The 17,091-nt window shown below is 41.4% G+C and overlaps 1 protein-coding gene across 6 annotated transcripts in view; it reads left to right on the top strand.

The window, feature by feature from the left end:
• LOC105381096 (maternal protein pumilio) overlaps window positions 1–17,091 on the top strand; it is a 76,487-nt gene that overhangs the window by 56,322 nt on the left and 3,074 nt on the right. For 4 of the 6 annotated variants that reach the window (XM_038108317.2, XM_038108319.2, XM_038108316.2 and 1 more), the window contains 8 exons: window positions 9,008–9,515; window positions 10,542–10,701; window positions 11,867–11,964; window positions 13,203–13,398; window positions 14,032–14,209; window positions 15,106–15,264; window positions 15,583–15,777; window positions 16,485–16,690. In XM_038108317.2, coding sequence (XP_037964245.2) covers window positions 9,008–9,515; window positions 10,542–10,701; window positions 11,867–11,964; window positions 13,203–13,398; window positions 14,032–14,209; window positions 15,106–15,264; window positions 15,583–15,777; window positions 16,485–16,690 — 1,700 coding nt within the window. The remainder of the gene's footprint in view (window positions 1–9,007; window positions 9,516–10,541; window positions 10,702–11,866; window positions 11,965–13,202; window positions 13,399–14,031; window positions 14,210–15,105; window positions 15,265–15,582; window positions 15,778–16,484; window positions 16,691–17,091) is intronic. The other 2 variants (XM_038108321.2, XM_038108318.2) reach the window with 1 other exon arrangement.

Here is a 17,091-nt window from a genome sequence, read left to right as displayed (position 1 = left end):
ACAAAAGAAAGCATTCGCTGAGCAAAATTGTTAACTGGTAATTAAGGGGAGATTTTTGTGATTTTTTACCATTAACATCTAATGCGGTACTCGTGTCGGCCGTCATGACGCGTCGCGGGAGAAGTTCTTTATTAATTCACGCCTCTCAACTCTGCTGCCGCTTTTATTCTTAAGAACCGACTGTTCTGCTGCTTGGAAATAGACCATATATAAATAAATATACATATATGGACTCTAATTACTCCCATGAGAAGTGGAATTCCAGCAAGTACAATGTAGATATTTTATTTTGGGAACCAAGTAAGTACTCCTATTAAATAATATAAAAAGTTCTTGCATTTTAATGATAAGGTTGATAGAAAAATGGTGATGATTGTATCATCATAAGCTTATGATGCGTATAACCGGGCCGCGGTAATTGTGGCTCTCCACAATCGGCAATCACACGTTGGCCAAAAAGCGTCCGCAGGCGTGCTGATTGTGACATTGTCTGCTGGCGGCGCGAGCAGCGCGCAGCAGCACGCCGCGCCACCCTCTCCCTGCGCCTCCCACATTTGCGATGCAAATTGTTGCGCGCCGCAGCGCGCGCCCTCACCTGCCCGCGCCACCGACGCAATTATTGTGAAAAATATTCATTTGACCGCTTTCAGACGCTCATCACCATAATTGTTTAGACCGCCTCACAACTTGGCGCTTCTGTAGATACCGACAACTTACGCAAAACTCTACAAACTATTGAATATCCAATAACGAGATATTTCTAATGCTGAAAAAAGATACGATGCCGATCCGTTAGCTATAATAGTGGGAATTCGATAACTAAATGGCTGCAAGAAGTGTTCTCCGTGTGAAGTTTCATGAGAACTCGGCGAGCGAATCGCTCAGCGCTCCAACGTTATCATATTTCAAACGATTTCGTAAAACGAATAAATAAGAACGGAGGCAAGAAGCGTGCGGTGAAACCGAGTCAAAGCGTGGGTATTAGAAACGCTCCGATTACCACGCGGCGACGCGGAGTTGCCGCAGCCACCTCGCCGACACAACTGAACCTTTGAACCGCTCCCCGACTGACTTAATACTATCTACTTATTTACCTACCCCGCACCAGTTGCATCCGAAATGATGTGCTATGTATCAACATTGAAACAAACTTTTTATTGAACTTTAGAAATAATCTCATCATATCTCTCATCATCATCTTGTTAGAACTCAGTCGTTCACTGATGCTAGCTGCAACTAGGAATAAGGTAAATTTACGAGGTTGTGCCATCGACCACGTCATAGGCCATTGATGATAATTCCTCTAACTCCACGTGGAGCATAGGGCCTCCACAGTTCTTCTCCAGACGTTCCTGTCCTAGGTTCTTTCCTTGGCTTCGTCTAAGGAGATTTTGACTTGAGGTCGCTGAGGATGACCACATAGACCATTATGAATGAAATAAGAATAAACTTTTACCACAGCTATTTATTCCATCCTGTCAACAAAGCAAGTAATCAACCGGAACCAGAGACATTAGCTAATCGGTTTCATTGCGGTTTCGTTAATAATTTAAGACTTTTTCGCCTGACCGCTAAAAAGTAATTGCAATTTAACAGTTTGTTTGAGAAGTGTTATAATAAAGTTTAAACGTAGGAACGTGGACGGCCGGCGCTGCGCTGACCGCGTTAAGCTAACGGTATACCGGGGCCTTGTTTCTCCGGCCCGTGGCACACTTCGCGCGTACATTCACCTCGACCATCTCAATGTCTCCGTTCTCGTAACGGCACTATCCCACCCTAATCGACGTCTTGCACACATTTGCATATTATACACAACTTTTGCCCGCGAGCTTCGCTGCGCCTAACAGGTTGTCTCAGGGGAATTCCGGAATACACACACAATCTAATACTAATTTAGTTCCTTGTGGTGTTAGGTACTAATCTCTGTATGTTAATACAAATTCCGAACATACAAATACAAATTATGGATCTTATCTGAAATAAATGAACTGAATTTAATTAATGTCCATCGCGAAAGTTCATTTATACGTATAGGAAATGTATACGTTACTTGATAAGGTATGTCAATTTCTTCGTTGTAAATGTAACAGTTAACTTTTGTTGTAATGGTCCTTTAGAAGAACGTATATCATAGGTCTAACATACAAAGTAACGTTGCTTAGTTACATACCTATCTTATGATACTAGAAGACACAAATATACTGACTGAAATATTTTTACTGACGAATATTTGTACTTCTGTGAAAACTGTTATTGCTGGTTACTGTATACCTATTTAAATTGGTTTGTAAAAATCCCTATAACCCTAAAAAGGCTTAAATATACTTACCATACCGATGTATGTTAGAGTTTGGACCTCTCGCAGTGAATGCCGATATAAAGACAAGAATTAAAAGTTATTTGCCGTAACGAATACAGTAAATACCGTTACTAAGGTCGATGTACTATTAACTTATTCGCTAACGTTTGAACAAATTATACTTGTATGCCATTTCGTAAAAGCTACTTGCCTTTGAGATTAATCAATGTACAAAAATAATTGCCTTCGCTTTTTTTGTGAAAGTTAAATAACAAACCATGACTAGGTACTGAAACAATGGACAACATTTCATTTTCTTTACCCTATATTTTTATTAGTTTTTCGGAAAGTTTATAGAAAATTAGTGGACCCGTATTTTTTTATTTTGTATATACATAAATTTTTGCATGTTATTTTTAACTTTAAAGTTAATTATTTTAAAACCGGAAGTGACGCCACATATTAGGCTCAATTTTTATTTTTGTCTATTGCCTGAGTCTCGAAAAAAAACATAAATGACACTGACAAGCGACATTTAAACTTTGTTTACATGCCAACCAACAAATGGGTCATTTTCAAATGACCTTGATATTTCTGATGATGGAAAGTAGGTACTTATCATGTAAAAAAATAAGCAGAAGCATTTTTTCAGCTGTGTAGGCGGTGGCATGCTCTGGGACATATTATATAGAGGTCATCTCTTAATAATAAATAAAAAAAATAGTCAGAAAGTGTCAGAACAGAATTAATGAAAATAGCCCAAATAAACAACAACGTCACGATAAAACGTCAACGTCAATCAAAAATGAAAGTGACAGTTACTTTGTTTTTAAATCTATAGGCTTTGATCATCAAAATGCATCGCACCTGATGCATGACGTCATCAGCACTTTTTTACTATTTTATGATTTTCTCGAAAATGATACATCCAAAAAATACAAAAACATTTTTTTTGAGGCCTTTAGAGCTAAATCTCGAAATGGTTTTCGATTTATAGCAGCTTTAGTTTTTTGAAATGTTGTCCATTACATCAATTCAAATTACCGGACGCATCGTCTGAGAAATTACAACGGCTTGCAATTAAAATCGTTTATCTCAGTTTTACTTTTCATTTTATAAGCGACGCTACTCGCGGCCCACCCTTTAAAAATATCGCTCACCGTTTGTCAAACGGGGCTCATCTCAAAGTCACGGTATTAAGAAACCATTTTCGCAACCCTCTGCCATCTCGAGCGGCATAACTAGGTTTACTAAGTTTATTCTCATTTTACGTATTTTCTGTCATAATTATGTCTTTTGCAGGTGCTAACGCTTTATAAATACATTTTTTTCCTTTTATTTTGGATAGAATATAACTACTTATGCTAGTAGAATACAAGTTGTATGCCACTGTTCTGAAGAATATAGGGTCGCTATTTATTGAAAGGGGTACAGGCGGTAAAAGGCGCAGGCAGTTGTTTTAAGGGTCCAGTTAGTAAGAAATTGGAGCGGTGTGGCGCAGTCCCTAACGTGGCACTTCATTAGCCAACCTCGTTACCTGAAGGTCTAGCTGCCATCACTTACGTCCTGCGACCTCCCTAATACTGTCAAGGTGAATGCCGCGAGCTGGGGCAATTTACGGGTAGGGGGAATAAACACTTTTGAAAATACCCTAATATTAAAGTGGTATGAAAATGAATTATTGGTTTTAGAAGAGTTATTTCATACTGGCTTAGCGCTGCCGGGCGGCGGCAGTTTCTTGCGTGCGTATGATTACTTGGCTCCGCTCGCCGTGTAATATATTCCCATTTTCACCACCTTCGCATCTTTGATATTCCGCTTCCGCCTTTGTTTTCGGGGTGCGACGGTCGGTAAAGCTTTTTTCATTTCATTTTCCTGTTGTAATTGGTTTAGCTTTTATTACTACGTGCATTATTTGCAGAGAATGCCTCAAATACCGTCAGCTTCATAAAGACTACGCCAGTGTTTTTAAATTAAAGATTGTGAATAAGATGGAAAGTTGGTAGTAGTAACAGGTGTAAGTAATGTTTAGTGTAACACACATTGACTATGGGGGGAGGTGCAGCACGAAAGTGGAGGCCGGCGCGGCGGGCGCTCTGCGGGGAGATAAGCGGGCCGCTTCCGCAGTTCGCGTGTAGAAACATCCTCGCCGCGCCATCAGCGCCGACTGAATCTAGTACGATGCGTCTCACCTGCCAAATCGGCTTGTATATCGCGTGTCGTTCTGAAACCTCTCCACTTGGGACTCTGCCAAACATACCCTTACTCAATCGATGATTAGTTCTAACTCGAACATTACACAATTTCAGTTATCAACATCTTTAAACACATAGATTCGTCTTACTAATTTAATAAATTGTGTTTGTATGTACGAAAACATAAACATTTTAGTTGTTCATGCCAACTATGTGTAGAGATAATTTGTTCTTTAATAGCCACGTAGTAGCCTCGGCCGCATGACCAACTTACTGCGTCACACGTTTTAGATTTGGATTCATTTAGATCCATTACCATTCAGAAAGTTGTGCAGGGTGGAATGAAATGAGCAAATCGTCAAACCATATTACACAATGCGTACTGACTGACCGGGACACCTGTTGTAGAGAGGATGGCGTATTAAATCCTTTGTCCTGAATAACAAATCTAGAATCAATGTAGGTTACCGCTCAAACCGCTGGGTATAGAAACGCCAAAAACTTATTGATGAAAATGATATCTTCTTTGATATATCTCATTTCGTTTCATCCATACTTGGGAAAACAGCCTGTATGTATTGAATATCTATTACCATGTTGGAAGAGGAAGTTTTTGGTTTGGCTGATATGCTTATTTGAATGCGGGGGATGGGTCTTGTTTAGCAATCCCGACTCTGAATGTAGCGATGCGCCACGCGACGTGCCCGACCACACTTCGTAAATCTGGTGTCTTTATTCGGTCAAGTGATCCTTTAAATCCCCTCGTCGTTGTCCTACTCTGAATATTTAGATCGCTAGCCTCCGTCATCACGTAATGCGGAATGGTTTGTGTTTATCCCTTTAATAGCCATTATGGCTCTGCATTCGTATCTTCACGTTATGGGTCTTTCGCATTTGATGTGGGATTTCATGACATTTCAAGTCATCATTTTGTTCAATGTGTTTCTACAAGTTCAGGATACCTGACTGGTGTGCCTGACCCAGAAATTACTTGTGTATAGGTATTTTTGAGAGGAGACCTATGCCAATGTCCAAACCTGTACGTATAGATTCTAGAACCTCCACCGTCATCACCCAATCACCTGCAGGTGAGGTGGTGGGCAATGGAAAGCTATTAGACATTTGGATAAATTCGATTTATACACTGAAAAAAAAAGATGCATTAGATTACAGCTAAAGATTTATTGTTATTGTGTTGGTAAGTTCTCAAAGGTGATGAAAGTTACGTTGGAAATATGACATCTCAATATAGCTACGTACTACATACATTGATGTCCGGTGGTGACTCCACATGGCTCGCCAGCTAGGGGAAGCTAGGTGCGGCGTTTACGAGCGGGGTGCGCCGTGGCGCGGGCGCGGCGCTAATTTGGGTAAAAGCCTCGTCCGGCCGCGCCCGGCGCGTCGGGACGTGGCTGATGGCCGCGGCACGACATCTAATACTTGCCACTATAAAATATCTGACACGTTTACCTTTTTTTGTAAATTTTATTGATGGTATAAGGACTCACTTAAAGTATTTATTAATTATCAACGTCTTCTAGTATAATTAAGTATAAATTTAATAAGATAAAAAAAATGGTCGTATCGTTCGTTTTGGATTCGTTACGGGACCAATCTTCATAAGAGATTGCCTTTGTAGAGAAACTAAAAACGATTATTTTATTTGATACAACATAAAAAATATTTTCTTAACAGCCTCGCGAACAATGCAAATGAACTTGGGTATCGAAATACCTAACGTTATTGCGGTCCTTAACCAAAATAAAAAATACTGTCGGTCAGTAACCTCGTATGTTTTTTGTTGTGGGATGACCCGAGCTTTCTGAGAGATTTTCGCATGAAGATTGGCTTGTTAATACATAATTGTAATCCTCTAATGCTAAGTAAAGAGAGAAAAGTATTTGGTCGGCAGGGCTGGGCGTCGCTGTGGGCGGGTCCCGGCTCCGCCCAGCGGCCCGCCCTCGCCCTTCGCCACCTTCCACTCGGCAGGCGCTGCTGTCTTTACACATCCAATCAATCTTCTATTAAAACTAAAATAAGTAACTTACTACTTGGCACATTGATGTTTTTTATTATTATTACACAAGGAACGACATATCAACCAAATACGAACTACCATCCAATTTTAACTGAGAAATGATCAATCTACGGTTTTTTCAAAAAAGTTTTATAAGACGGGACGAAAATATTTACTTACAAGTTGTTGTAAAATTATGTCAAATCCTTCTTGTAAGTATTGAAAATAAAATGTGTATACAAATGGAAAGGATCAATCAATAATAAAAACCAGTAACTATCTATTCTTCATTGTAAGTCGGGCACCTTGCCTTTTCTTATATTTCCCGAAGCCGGAAACGTTTTCATATATTTATTGTATTAGTTCATAATACCAGCCCAAAGTAGTTTCTAAGAAGCTGATAATATAGAGAAGTGATCCCAAAGACGATGAGGAAGGCCGCGGGCAGATAACCTTGTTAGACTCAGCTCGGATTGCGCCGCCCCGCGCCGCGTCGTGCAGACGCGAGTAATCTCGTTGCGGGCCGCCCTCCGCGCTGCTACCCTCCAAATTACCTTTTGTACTCGATCAACAATCTAATTTTCGACCAAAACGCTTTTTCTTGCAATTTACCAGACTCAATTGTCTTCTGACAAACACGAACACTTTAGAAGGTATTAGTGTTGGTTCTACTGGGAGCACGTAGCACCTCGCCGCCGCTGCCGCTAAAAGCTTCTTGTTGACTGAGCGTTCGATTGAAGAGTCGCAGCAGCGTTCTTGTCTCTGTAATTGATTGCTTTGTCGCGTAATTTGTTTGCGACAGTCCTCACGGGCACTCGTCGTCATCGGGATCGTAAATAATAAATGCTCCCCCAGCCCCGGCCCGTACCCTCTCACGTGACTCAGCATCCACGTCTGTCGCACTTGATGAATCGTCACTACTATATGGGATGCCTTTGTTCACTACCTATACACGTTAGAGTTGTATCAGTGGTCAGCCCAAAGGCAGATTACATCTTCGTGTTTCCACGAAGACTATCTCTCACATCCAAAAGTCTCCGTACCATCACAGGAAAAAAATATTTAAAAAATCGCTCCTACTCAAAATATTAGTTACTGTAACTATTACAGCGTCTTAGTTAATTGATATGGATAATTCATGAGCAGGGGCAGGCAAATAGCTAGTGGCTAAACGGAGTTAGAGGTTGGAGCGCTTGTGGGTGACCGGATTGAGCGCGGCACGAGCACAGCCAACTAATAACACCGTAATTGGTATCGGAGCTCGTCGCAGCAGGATTACTGAACGTCTAATTGAATGCGAGACGGTTCCCGCAGCCTCCGCGCCGCCGCCGCCGCCGCCTCAGCGACACGGGGTGACTTAATTCCGCTGCGGTCAAGTTGCTCTGTTTTGCGCACGTGCCGTGCAGCCCCCGTGCTCCGTGCTACACCTTGCACAATTACTACACCACCTCCATTAATTAAATTGGAATCTGTTACGAGATCAAACCCAAACCGTCGCTCCTCCAAAGTTATATCATTAGATAATGATTCGCGACTGTCAATTAGCTAATGAAAAATTAAATAGGCTGGCATGTTGGAGCGGCGTCATTAAAATTATGATGATGACAGGCATCTGTTCTAGCTTTATTGTCTCTTCTGCCCGGGGCTGTTTCACATTATCAAGTTTGTCAATATTGCCGTTGTTATAGAGCCGCATGCGATGTTTGTTATTATGATTACGTTTACCTACAGACGCCCCGTTGCCGTAAATAAAGGGCTGTATGAAGTTTCAGTTTATGTTAAAAGTATGTAGATGAAAATATACTTGGGTGATAGATGATTGTAGTGGGTGTGATAAATGGGTCAAGTCAGCAGGTGGGGCCGCCGCGGGCAGTCTGCTAGCTAAAATTGATATTTACTACAGTTTACTTCATGAATGCTCTTATGCCGCTTGCTGCCCGCTCGCTGGCCTCTCGCCAACTGGGCCCTCTCAACAGGTAGTCCCAGTGTCGCCATTGACATCACATACGGCACATTATCTAACACCACTCTAAATACCTTTGAGTTAGCAAATACAAATATTAAAAGCAACGGCTACAAAAAGCATAACGATTTTCATATTTTTTTTGCGGATACGCAAAGAACGCGGCGATTCACCCGACACGGCAGCATGTGCGTCCGACAGCGGAGCCGCTTGTTATTAACTTTTTAAACGATTGCGTTAATTAGCGAACCTCCTAGAATGTAGTCTCCCAGAGCACTGGAAAAACACTTTACCATTAATTAAACTGCTACCCGATTCACCGTACGCACCGTTTGTGCTACTGTGTCTGTTCACATACAGTATGCATTACACTACCATCGGAACGGAAACAAAGTAAATGGGTTCCAGTTCACAATTAATTGTTTTTACTAATTACATCGCTTTTACTCTACGTTCAGTGGCTGTTCCAAAAAATATATTTTGGTAATGCTTATTTCGTAATTGTAATACTAAAGACTATTTGATTGTTGCAGCAATTGTTCCGGTCGCAACAAGCGGCGGCAGCGGGCGGGCCGGCGGCGGCGCAGCTGCAGCTGCTGCAACAACAGCAGCAGCAGCAGTTCCAGCTGCAGCAGCAGCTGGCGGCGCAGCAGGCCTTCACGCAGGCGCCCTACGTGATCAACGCGGGGCAGGAGGGCGCGCCCTACGTGAGCGCGCTGATCGCGGGCGTGCCGCCGTACTACGGCGTGGCGGCGCCGTGGGGCGTGTACCCGGGGCTGGTGGCGCAGGCCGCGCAGCAGTCGGCGCAGCAGCCGCGCCGCCCGCTCACGCCGCAGCAGGGCGAGCAGCAGGTGAACGGGCAGGGCCAGTACGTGATCCCGTACTACGACCCCGGCTCGCTGGTGATGGGCGGGCGCAACGGCACGCCGCTGCGGCTCGTGTCGCCCGGCGGCGTGCTGGCGCCGCGCCAGTACCCGCCCGCGCACGCCGCTCCCGCGCCGCAGCCGCAGCCCGCCGCCTCGCAGCACCAGACCGTCTCAGGTACCATTATATTCAAACTTCCCACATATTGGTTCAATTATTCATTTAATACTTACCTTTATAAATCTAAACATACGTATTGTACTTTCAAAGCCAGTTAGTTGATATTTATGCTGATTTTTTTCTATAAAATATTGTTATAATTTATTATGATTAATATCATTCGTATACGAAATATAGTATTATTGCTTCATTATGCAACTGAAAAGCTCGACTGGAGAACGGCGACTTCCTAGTGCCTACCCTTACCCTGCTAAAGGCTGCTAGGCTAAATGTTTGAAATATTTTAGGCCTATTTCGACGGTCATTATTCAAGCAATACATTTTATGTGCTTGAATTATAAAGAATGAAAGTCATTGTTATTGACAAGTTCATTTAAATATCTTTTGGCCTTCTGTAAGTGAGGTGACAATTTTATGAATATGTATTGGTCGAACATACTTAGTGATAAACATTATCTCATTGGCTACTTTATATTTTACAGTTTTCCACTCTTTATACATACTAAATGCAATCCAACGATTAGTATATAACGGTTGTATTTAGAATCATAATCTTGTATAAAAAATAAACATTTAATGCTTGTGAAAAGGTATTTTTTAGATTTTGTAGACTAATTAAATCTCTTCAGTTTAGTTAGTCTGTCAAAGTAACTTAACTGGTAAACTTGTATAATTTAATTTCAGCATGAACATTTTTGTACATTGTATTTTGTAAAGTTCTTTATGTAGTGCCAGTTAATTAATTTGTACATAATTAACGCAACGAAACGTTTCCATCAGTAAATATCACGTAATGTTGTACATAAAACATAATACTATTCCTCATATGTTTTGCAACGTGACAAGTGATGCCTATTTTCCTATTTGTGGATTTGATCACGGTTAATTTAACCTCGTCAGTTAATCTCCTCTAGACATGCTAAAATATAAATCAAATAAAAGCAGACATAAAAACGAAATCTTACTCACTCAGCTTATGTGCATAACTTGTCACGTCCCGATACGCTAACGCTGTGGTTGCAGGCGCGCGGCGCGACTCGCTGGAGTTCGGGGCCGGCAGCCTGCAGGAGTACGCGCGCAAGTGGGGCCCCTCCCCGCTGTCGCCGCCGCTGGGCGCCGCGCTGGGCCCGGTGGGGCTGCGGCCCGTGTCCGCCGCGCCCGGCGCCGAGACCGCCAAGTACAGGTGCCACTTACCACTACACATATACCTATGATGACTGTGATGATTCATCTATGGAAATGTTTAGGCTAAAACAATAGATCGCGGCGGTTTTTGTCGCGGGTATGTTTCGATGATTGATGCTTCGGCCCGTAATCACGTCGGTGGCGTGAACTGTGAGATCTTCAGGGTTTTGTTGACGCCAGCTAACGTCACTTGAAGCTAACGTTGTGTGACGCGTTTAAATTATTATTAGTATGAAAGTCATATATTCAGTAATAACTACCTAATAGTTGTACGAATAAAAACTCTAATAACATATCTTTTGTGATTTTATTGCCTTGAAATATCCAGTAGTTTTGTACAATAAAAGATTTAATTGACACTTAAAAAAAGATAGTTTGTGTACATTTATGTACCGAATTATTGTCGAGTGATGTTATACCTCCGTGTCTTATTAATAGACTCGTGTATAAACAAATCACATACAATTGTTTGTAAATCTGTTGCATTATTTATGGATCACAATTTAAACAATCACACGTGACACACGTAAAACCCTAATTAGGTAAATCTTTAAAAAACTTTGATATTTTGCAGTAATTGCTAAGACGATTATTAGTTATTTTGCAGCGAGCACTATTTAATAACAGGCACGTGGTCAAAACAAGTATTATACATGTTTTAGTGACCTTTGATTCAAATGTAGTTAAATATAATTGTATGTATATTGTAAATAAACATGATCTGATTGTGTCATGTCATTCGTCACCTACAGTTGCCGGAAAACTGGAGCTAAATCTTGCTTGAATGCACGGTACCTGCCACTCCTCATTAGTTGAATACTATCATAGCTCTGTGTATAGTATTTAATATAATGTTCCCAGAAATGCTAAACTGCTCGTGTACACAGACAAGGAAACTTTAGTTTACTTTACCGCGCGAGCGTGGCCGTGGCAGGCGTCTTGCATTCAACACTAGAGTGTGGCTACACTCATTTGTATATTAATTTGTAAATAATATGTTCCATTTTGTACTGAGTAGTGTAAATGCAATTTCTAACGATACTGTTGTACAGTTTTCTAGTACATAACTCATCTTAATCAACTTACATGGCATGCGTTTAGCTCTCTCATCATGTTGGTAACACGGGCATTGTCTTGAATGGTTTTTATTATTTGCATTTCAGAGCTGTCAGCAGTTTAGCACAAGGTCTCACATCGAATGGAATGTTCGGATCCTCATCTTCGTTACTAAGCAAACTCAGTGGAGTTGGAACGATCTCAGGTTGGTACTGCAGTGCACGGCGACTCCGCCTCCGTGGCACAACTATCAATATTATAGCTCAACTATTAATATTATAGCTCAACTATTAAAACCTTGGTATCCTTATTGTAAGGTACTATTAATTTGGGAACTTGTATAATTATTTATTTGGGTTATCAATAATTAGTAAGATAAACCCACCAATTTGTAGGGCTAAACACAATTTTTTCCCATCGGTTTCACCGATACTGATGTATTTTAGTTCGTACTGGTTGATTTTTCATCACAAGGTCTACAAAAATAATATTGGTTCCGGGGTTCATTGTTTGTTTTGTAAAATATTGGTGGCTTACATTTTCACTTATAGCTATTAAAATAATTGTTTGTAAATACATATTCATTCATACACAATTAACTACGGTGAAGGGTGGGTTGGTTAGGTTTGACGATTAATCATTTTGTTTTCACAATTTATAAATTTTATTCACTTTACATGCGATTAGTTTATTTAGGACTCCGAATGTTGGCCTCCATTACGTTCAAAACTGTAGAAGCTCATAAGGAATTTTAATTTAAAGACAATTGGCATAAATTATAGACCTTGAATTAGCATAGGAAGGGCAGCGGCGGCGTGATCCGACATCACGAAATTCTACCCTTTAGGGATTAGTACTTGTTACAAACTTCAACAGCATCGTAATTATAGGCCACGCTGGGCCAAGGCCGAGACAGGTGGCATCTCACGCCTACCTGATAACACGTACTTTATAAGTAAAATTCTAATGACATGATATTTAAATAGCTTAAAATATACATGTTGCAAAGAAAGACGTAGATCATGAGTCATTTGCCTTGTACAGGTGTATATAAATAAGAATAACCGCCCACGCTCTTCGCACTAAAATAACAAATCCTGCTGTATATCCCAAAGAATGTGATGGCCAAATAAATAGATAGACTGGACCGAATTAACATAAACAAGTTTTGGTGAAAAATAATTAGGTTAAGAATGAATATTTATCTGTAAATATATTATATCTTAAATCGGTTTTAGTCCTAATTGCATTTATCCATTTTTAAAACACTAGCTTGAGCGTAGTAGGTATACTACTTAGTTTTAAAAACAATAAAACGAAAATTAATATTAAACTACATATTTCACAATTATTGCTCGCCAAAGTATTCGAAACGAAGTCGGCTGTACATCCAGTAATAGATAGTAAAAACGTTTATGTAATATTTGTTCTGCGTTGTTTCAGAATTAGTGGGTACGGGTGTGACGGGGGTGGGCGGCGCGAGCGCGGTGGGCGCGGTGGGCGCGCTGGCGGGCGACAAGCCGCCGGGCGGGCGCTCGCGGCTGCTCGAGGACTTCCGCAACAACCGCTTCCCGAACCTGCAGCTGCGCGACCTCGCCAACCACATCGTCGAGTTCAGCCAGGACCAGCACGGCTCCAGGTACCGCCCGCAACATAACTGGCGTCGCGGCATGGGTACGCTATCGACGTCGATAAACTCGACCTAAGCGCTTCCCACCAATCACGCCGTATTATTGGTGCTCTATATTCACCAATAATATAGGTTTACAGTGCTCCAAAATTGATAATGCACATAGAAATCTTTGACAGACCGGTTGTTTTCGATTATGTGACACATGATATTGACTCCTATTTCTTTCGAACAAAGTGTGATATGCAAGTGTTTTTTTAAGGCTCTTACGATTTAATGATTCGGGTTTGAAGATCTGCATGTGCATTATTAATTTTGGACAACTGTACCTATGTCGATAACGGACCCGTGCAGCGACTTGACTAGATTCCTAAATATTTACATTTATTTAAGATCTACTAACCAAGACTTAAACTACTTATTCAGATAAAGTGGGCCATAAAACGTTCATTAATTAATATGAACACTCGTTGAACTATCATTTTGTACCCCAAAGTGGTCACGTATATTTAAAAACTACAATATAACTAATGAATTAACGAATTACAAAACAATAATCAATCCGGTTTTGGTACTGATCCCTGCGCGCGATAACGTCTTATCGTGGTGGAGCTGGATGCTAAATGGTCTATCTATTTACAGGTTCATCCAACAGAAATTAGAAAGAGCAACAGTCCAAGAGAAACAAATGGTATTCAATGAGATAATCGGCGCCGCGTACAGCCTCATGACCGACGTGTTCGGGAACTATGTCATACAGAAATTCTTCGAGTTCGGAACCACGGAGCAAAAGACGACGCTGGCGCAAAAGGTAATTATGGTAAATACAAATCTTATTTATTCAAGTAACCCATTTCTGTTTATGTGTAAATTTTATATTGGCATGTATGTTGCATTTTATGGTATGTTTGATGTGTAGTAATTATTTTATTTATGTTTTGTCAAATCATCAGCTTACATCAGCAGCTTCTCAACAAACACATTAACTCTCGCTGGTGTATTATTTCAAGAGACCAAAATCTATTTGTTTTAAACGGGAGAGCCATGTTTATTTCGTATGCCCTTCTCACACGCTACCACGAATGTTTTATATATTCCATCATTTATATTATGCGTATAGGTCACATCACCAAATTAGCATACAAACTTGTTCGATTAGAATAGAATTAAATAGCAAAGGTTATTTTTTTCTGTGCAAATCTGAAGAAGAGCATTCATTTAATTTAAACTTTTTCGTTTTATTTTTTAGTCAGGTAATTATTAATTGATCAAGTTTTGACTGAATCTTTTTTCTATTTATCCATATTGAAACTACGATGCTGATAATGATGATGTAATTAACATTTTATTGGTATCGATATTTTTATAAAATAAATTCTGTTATGTAAATATGATTAAGTCATACCTGCTGCTAAAGGGTAACCCGAAAGCATCTCAGTTTGAACAGCTTCTTTTAAGAAAGAATTTATATTCATAAAACATAATCTAATTTGTGGATGGGCTACGTTGACGATTTGGACGGAAACTTACTTGTTCAGGGGGTGTATTTTAACAAAGTGCTTTAAACATTTCACGCTGATTAAATTCTGGGCTGGAAAAAGCTGGGCTCATTAATTATATGTTATTGCTATAATACCTACACCGTGGGCGACACAAATTTTGGAGCCTAATTTAGAGTAAATAACATTATTTTAACAAGTACGCGTTTTCTTGCAGGTTCGCGGGCACGTGCTGGCGCTGGCGCTGCAGATGTACGGCTGCCGCGTGATCCAGAAGGCGCTGGAGTCCATCCCCGCCGAGCAGCAGCAGGAGGTGGTGCGCGAGCTCGACGGGCACGTGCTCAAGTGCGTCAAGGACCAGAACGGGAACCACGTGGTCAGTACACGCTCTTCACTGCTATACTATAGCTTTTCCCATCAGTACATGCTCTTCACTGGTACACTCTAGCTTTCCCCGCGAGCTACGTTTTGTTATGAATGGTTTTCTCGTGGGAATTCCGGGATAAACCGCATCAGTATCCGTTGTGAAGATCTAAGCATAATACAGACAGACGGAACAGCGACTTTGCTTTACTATTTTGTGATAAAATGTTTACAATAAACATACACGGTTACAGTATATGTTTATTTTGAATGTTGCATCGAATAAATTCCAAGTGATTCGTTTGAGTGACATCTATTATTCGTGTTGCAGGTACAAAAATGCATAGAATGCGTGGAGCCGACGGCGCTGCAGTTCATAATCAACGCGTTCGCGGGGCAGGTGTACGCGCTGTCCACGCACCCGTACGGCTGCCGCGTGATCCAGCGCATCCTCGAGCACTGCACGCCCGAGCAGACCGCGCCCGTGCTGCACGAGCTGCACGCGCACACCGAGCAGCTCATACAGGTACGTGCACGCGAATAGACAAACCCGTGCTCCGACGAAGAATAAGGCTACGGCCGGACAGGCAGGCGGCTTGCTTAGCGCCTAGAGTCTAGCAACCTATTATTGCACATAAAAAAACATTGTACAAAGGCGAACTTAATGCTAGTAGCATTCTATACCAGTTAACCTACTCAGTAAAACAAACGTTCTAAAATCTTTACGATCGGCCGCATTAAGCGCATGGATATAGTTTAGCGTGAATCAATTAGGCCAGTTTTAAATATACTTAACGCTTGTTTCACTAAGGTACGATTCGCTAGTCTCTAGCCGCTAAGCAAGAGTCATCTGCTTGTGCGCCATAGTTTAAGGGTCAAAATATTCACTGTCTAATTACTAGCCTCTAGTTTTTCCTATATTTCTGCAACGATTTTTAGTTGCTACCGTTGTTGCCACATTTGTATAACTTACTAGCTGTTCCCTCGCGCTTCGCTTCGCCCTAAATAGTTTTCCCGTGGGAATTCCGGGATAAAAAGTAGCCTATGTTTTTTCCCAGGGTCTAGACCGTATGTATACCAAATTTCATTCAAATCCGTTCAGTAGTTTTGGCGTGAAAGAGTAACAGACAGACAGACATACACAGTTACTTTCGCATAAATTTATAATATTAGTTAGGATGGTGTAGATAGTTTGTTATAGCAGTTTGTATAAAGTATGTGTTCGTGTTCCAGGACCAGTACGGCAACTACGTGGTGCAGCACGTGCTGGAGCACGGCGCGGGCGAGGACCGCGCGCGGCTGGTGGCGGCGGTGCGCGGCAAGGTGCTGCCGCTCAGCCAGCACAAGTTCGCCTCCAACGTGGTGGAGAAGTGCGTGTCGCACGCCTCGCGCTCCGAGCGCGCGCTGCTCATCGACGAGCTGTGCGGCTTCAACGACAAGTGAGTGCCGAACCGTCCTACTGTAGCATTGACATTTGAGTAAAGCAAGCAAGCAACAGCTCTCCTTCACTTCCTGCCTTGGTGATCTCACAGAATCCATGAATTCCTGATCCCGGAATAGTATCTGAACGGTTCTACCTTTTTTGGCATAAGATTTTTTTGCCTAATCTCGTATTGCATAGTAACGTTTGGTCAAAGTCTCGTTACGCCGAAAATCGTATGGCATAAATCTCGTTTAGTAAAAAGTTATTTCGCATAACATTGTTTAGCCTAATAATGGTATGGCCAAATCTTGAATAGCCTAATAATGCTATGGCATAGGTTTATACAAAGTAATAATATTCGTTTGGCGTTAACTTTGACGGAGCGTCTCCCTACATAGCGCAAACTGGTGCCTTGTT

Source organism: Plutella xylostella, chromosome 15, assembly GCF_932276165.1.
Source record: "Plutella xylostella chromosome 15, ilPluXylo3.1, whole genome shotgun sequence".
In the NCBI taxonomy this organism is placed as follows: domain Eukaryota; kingdom Metazoa; phylum Arthropoda; class Insecta; order Lepidoptera; family Plutellidae; genus Plutella; species Plutella xylostella.
Note: the sequence above shows the minus strand (reverse complement) of the source record. Positions and strands in the feature narration are given on the sequence as shown.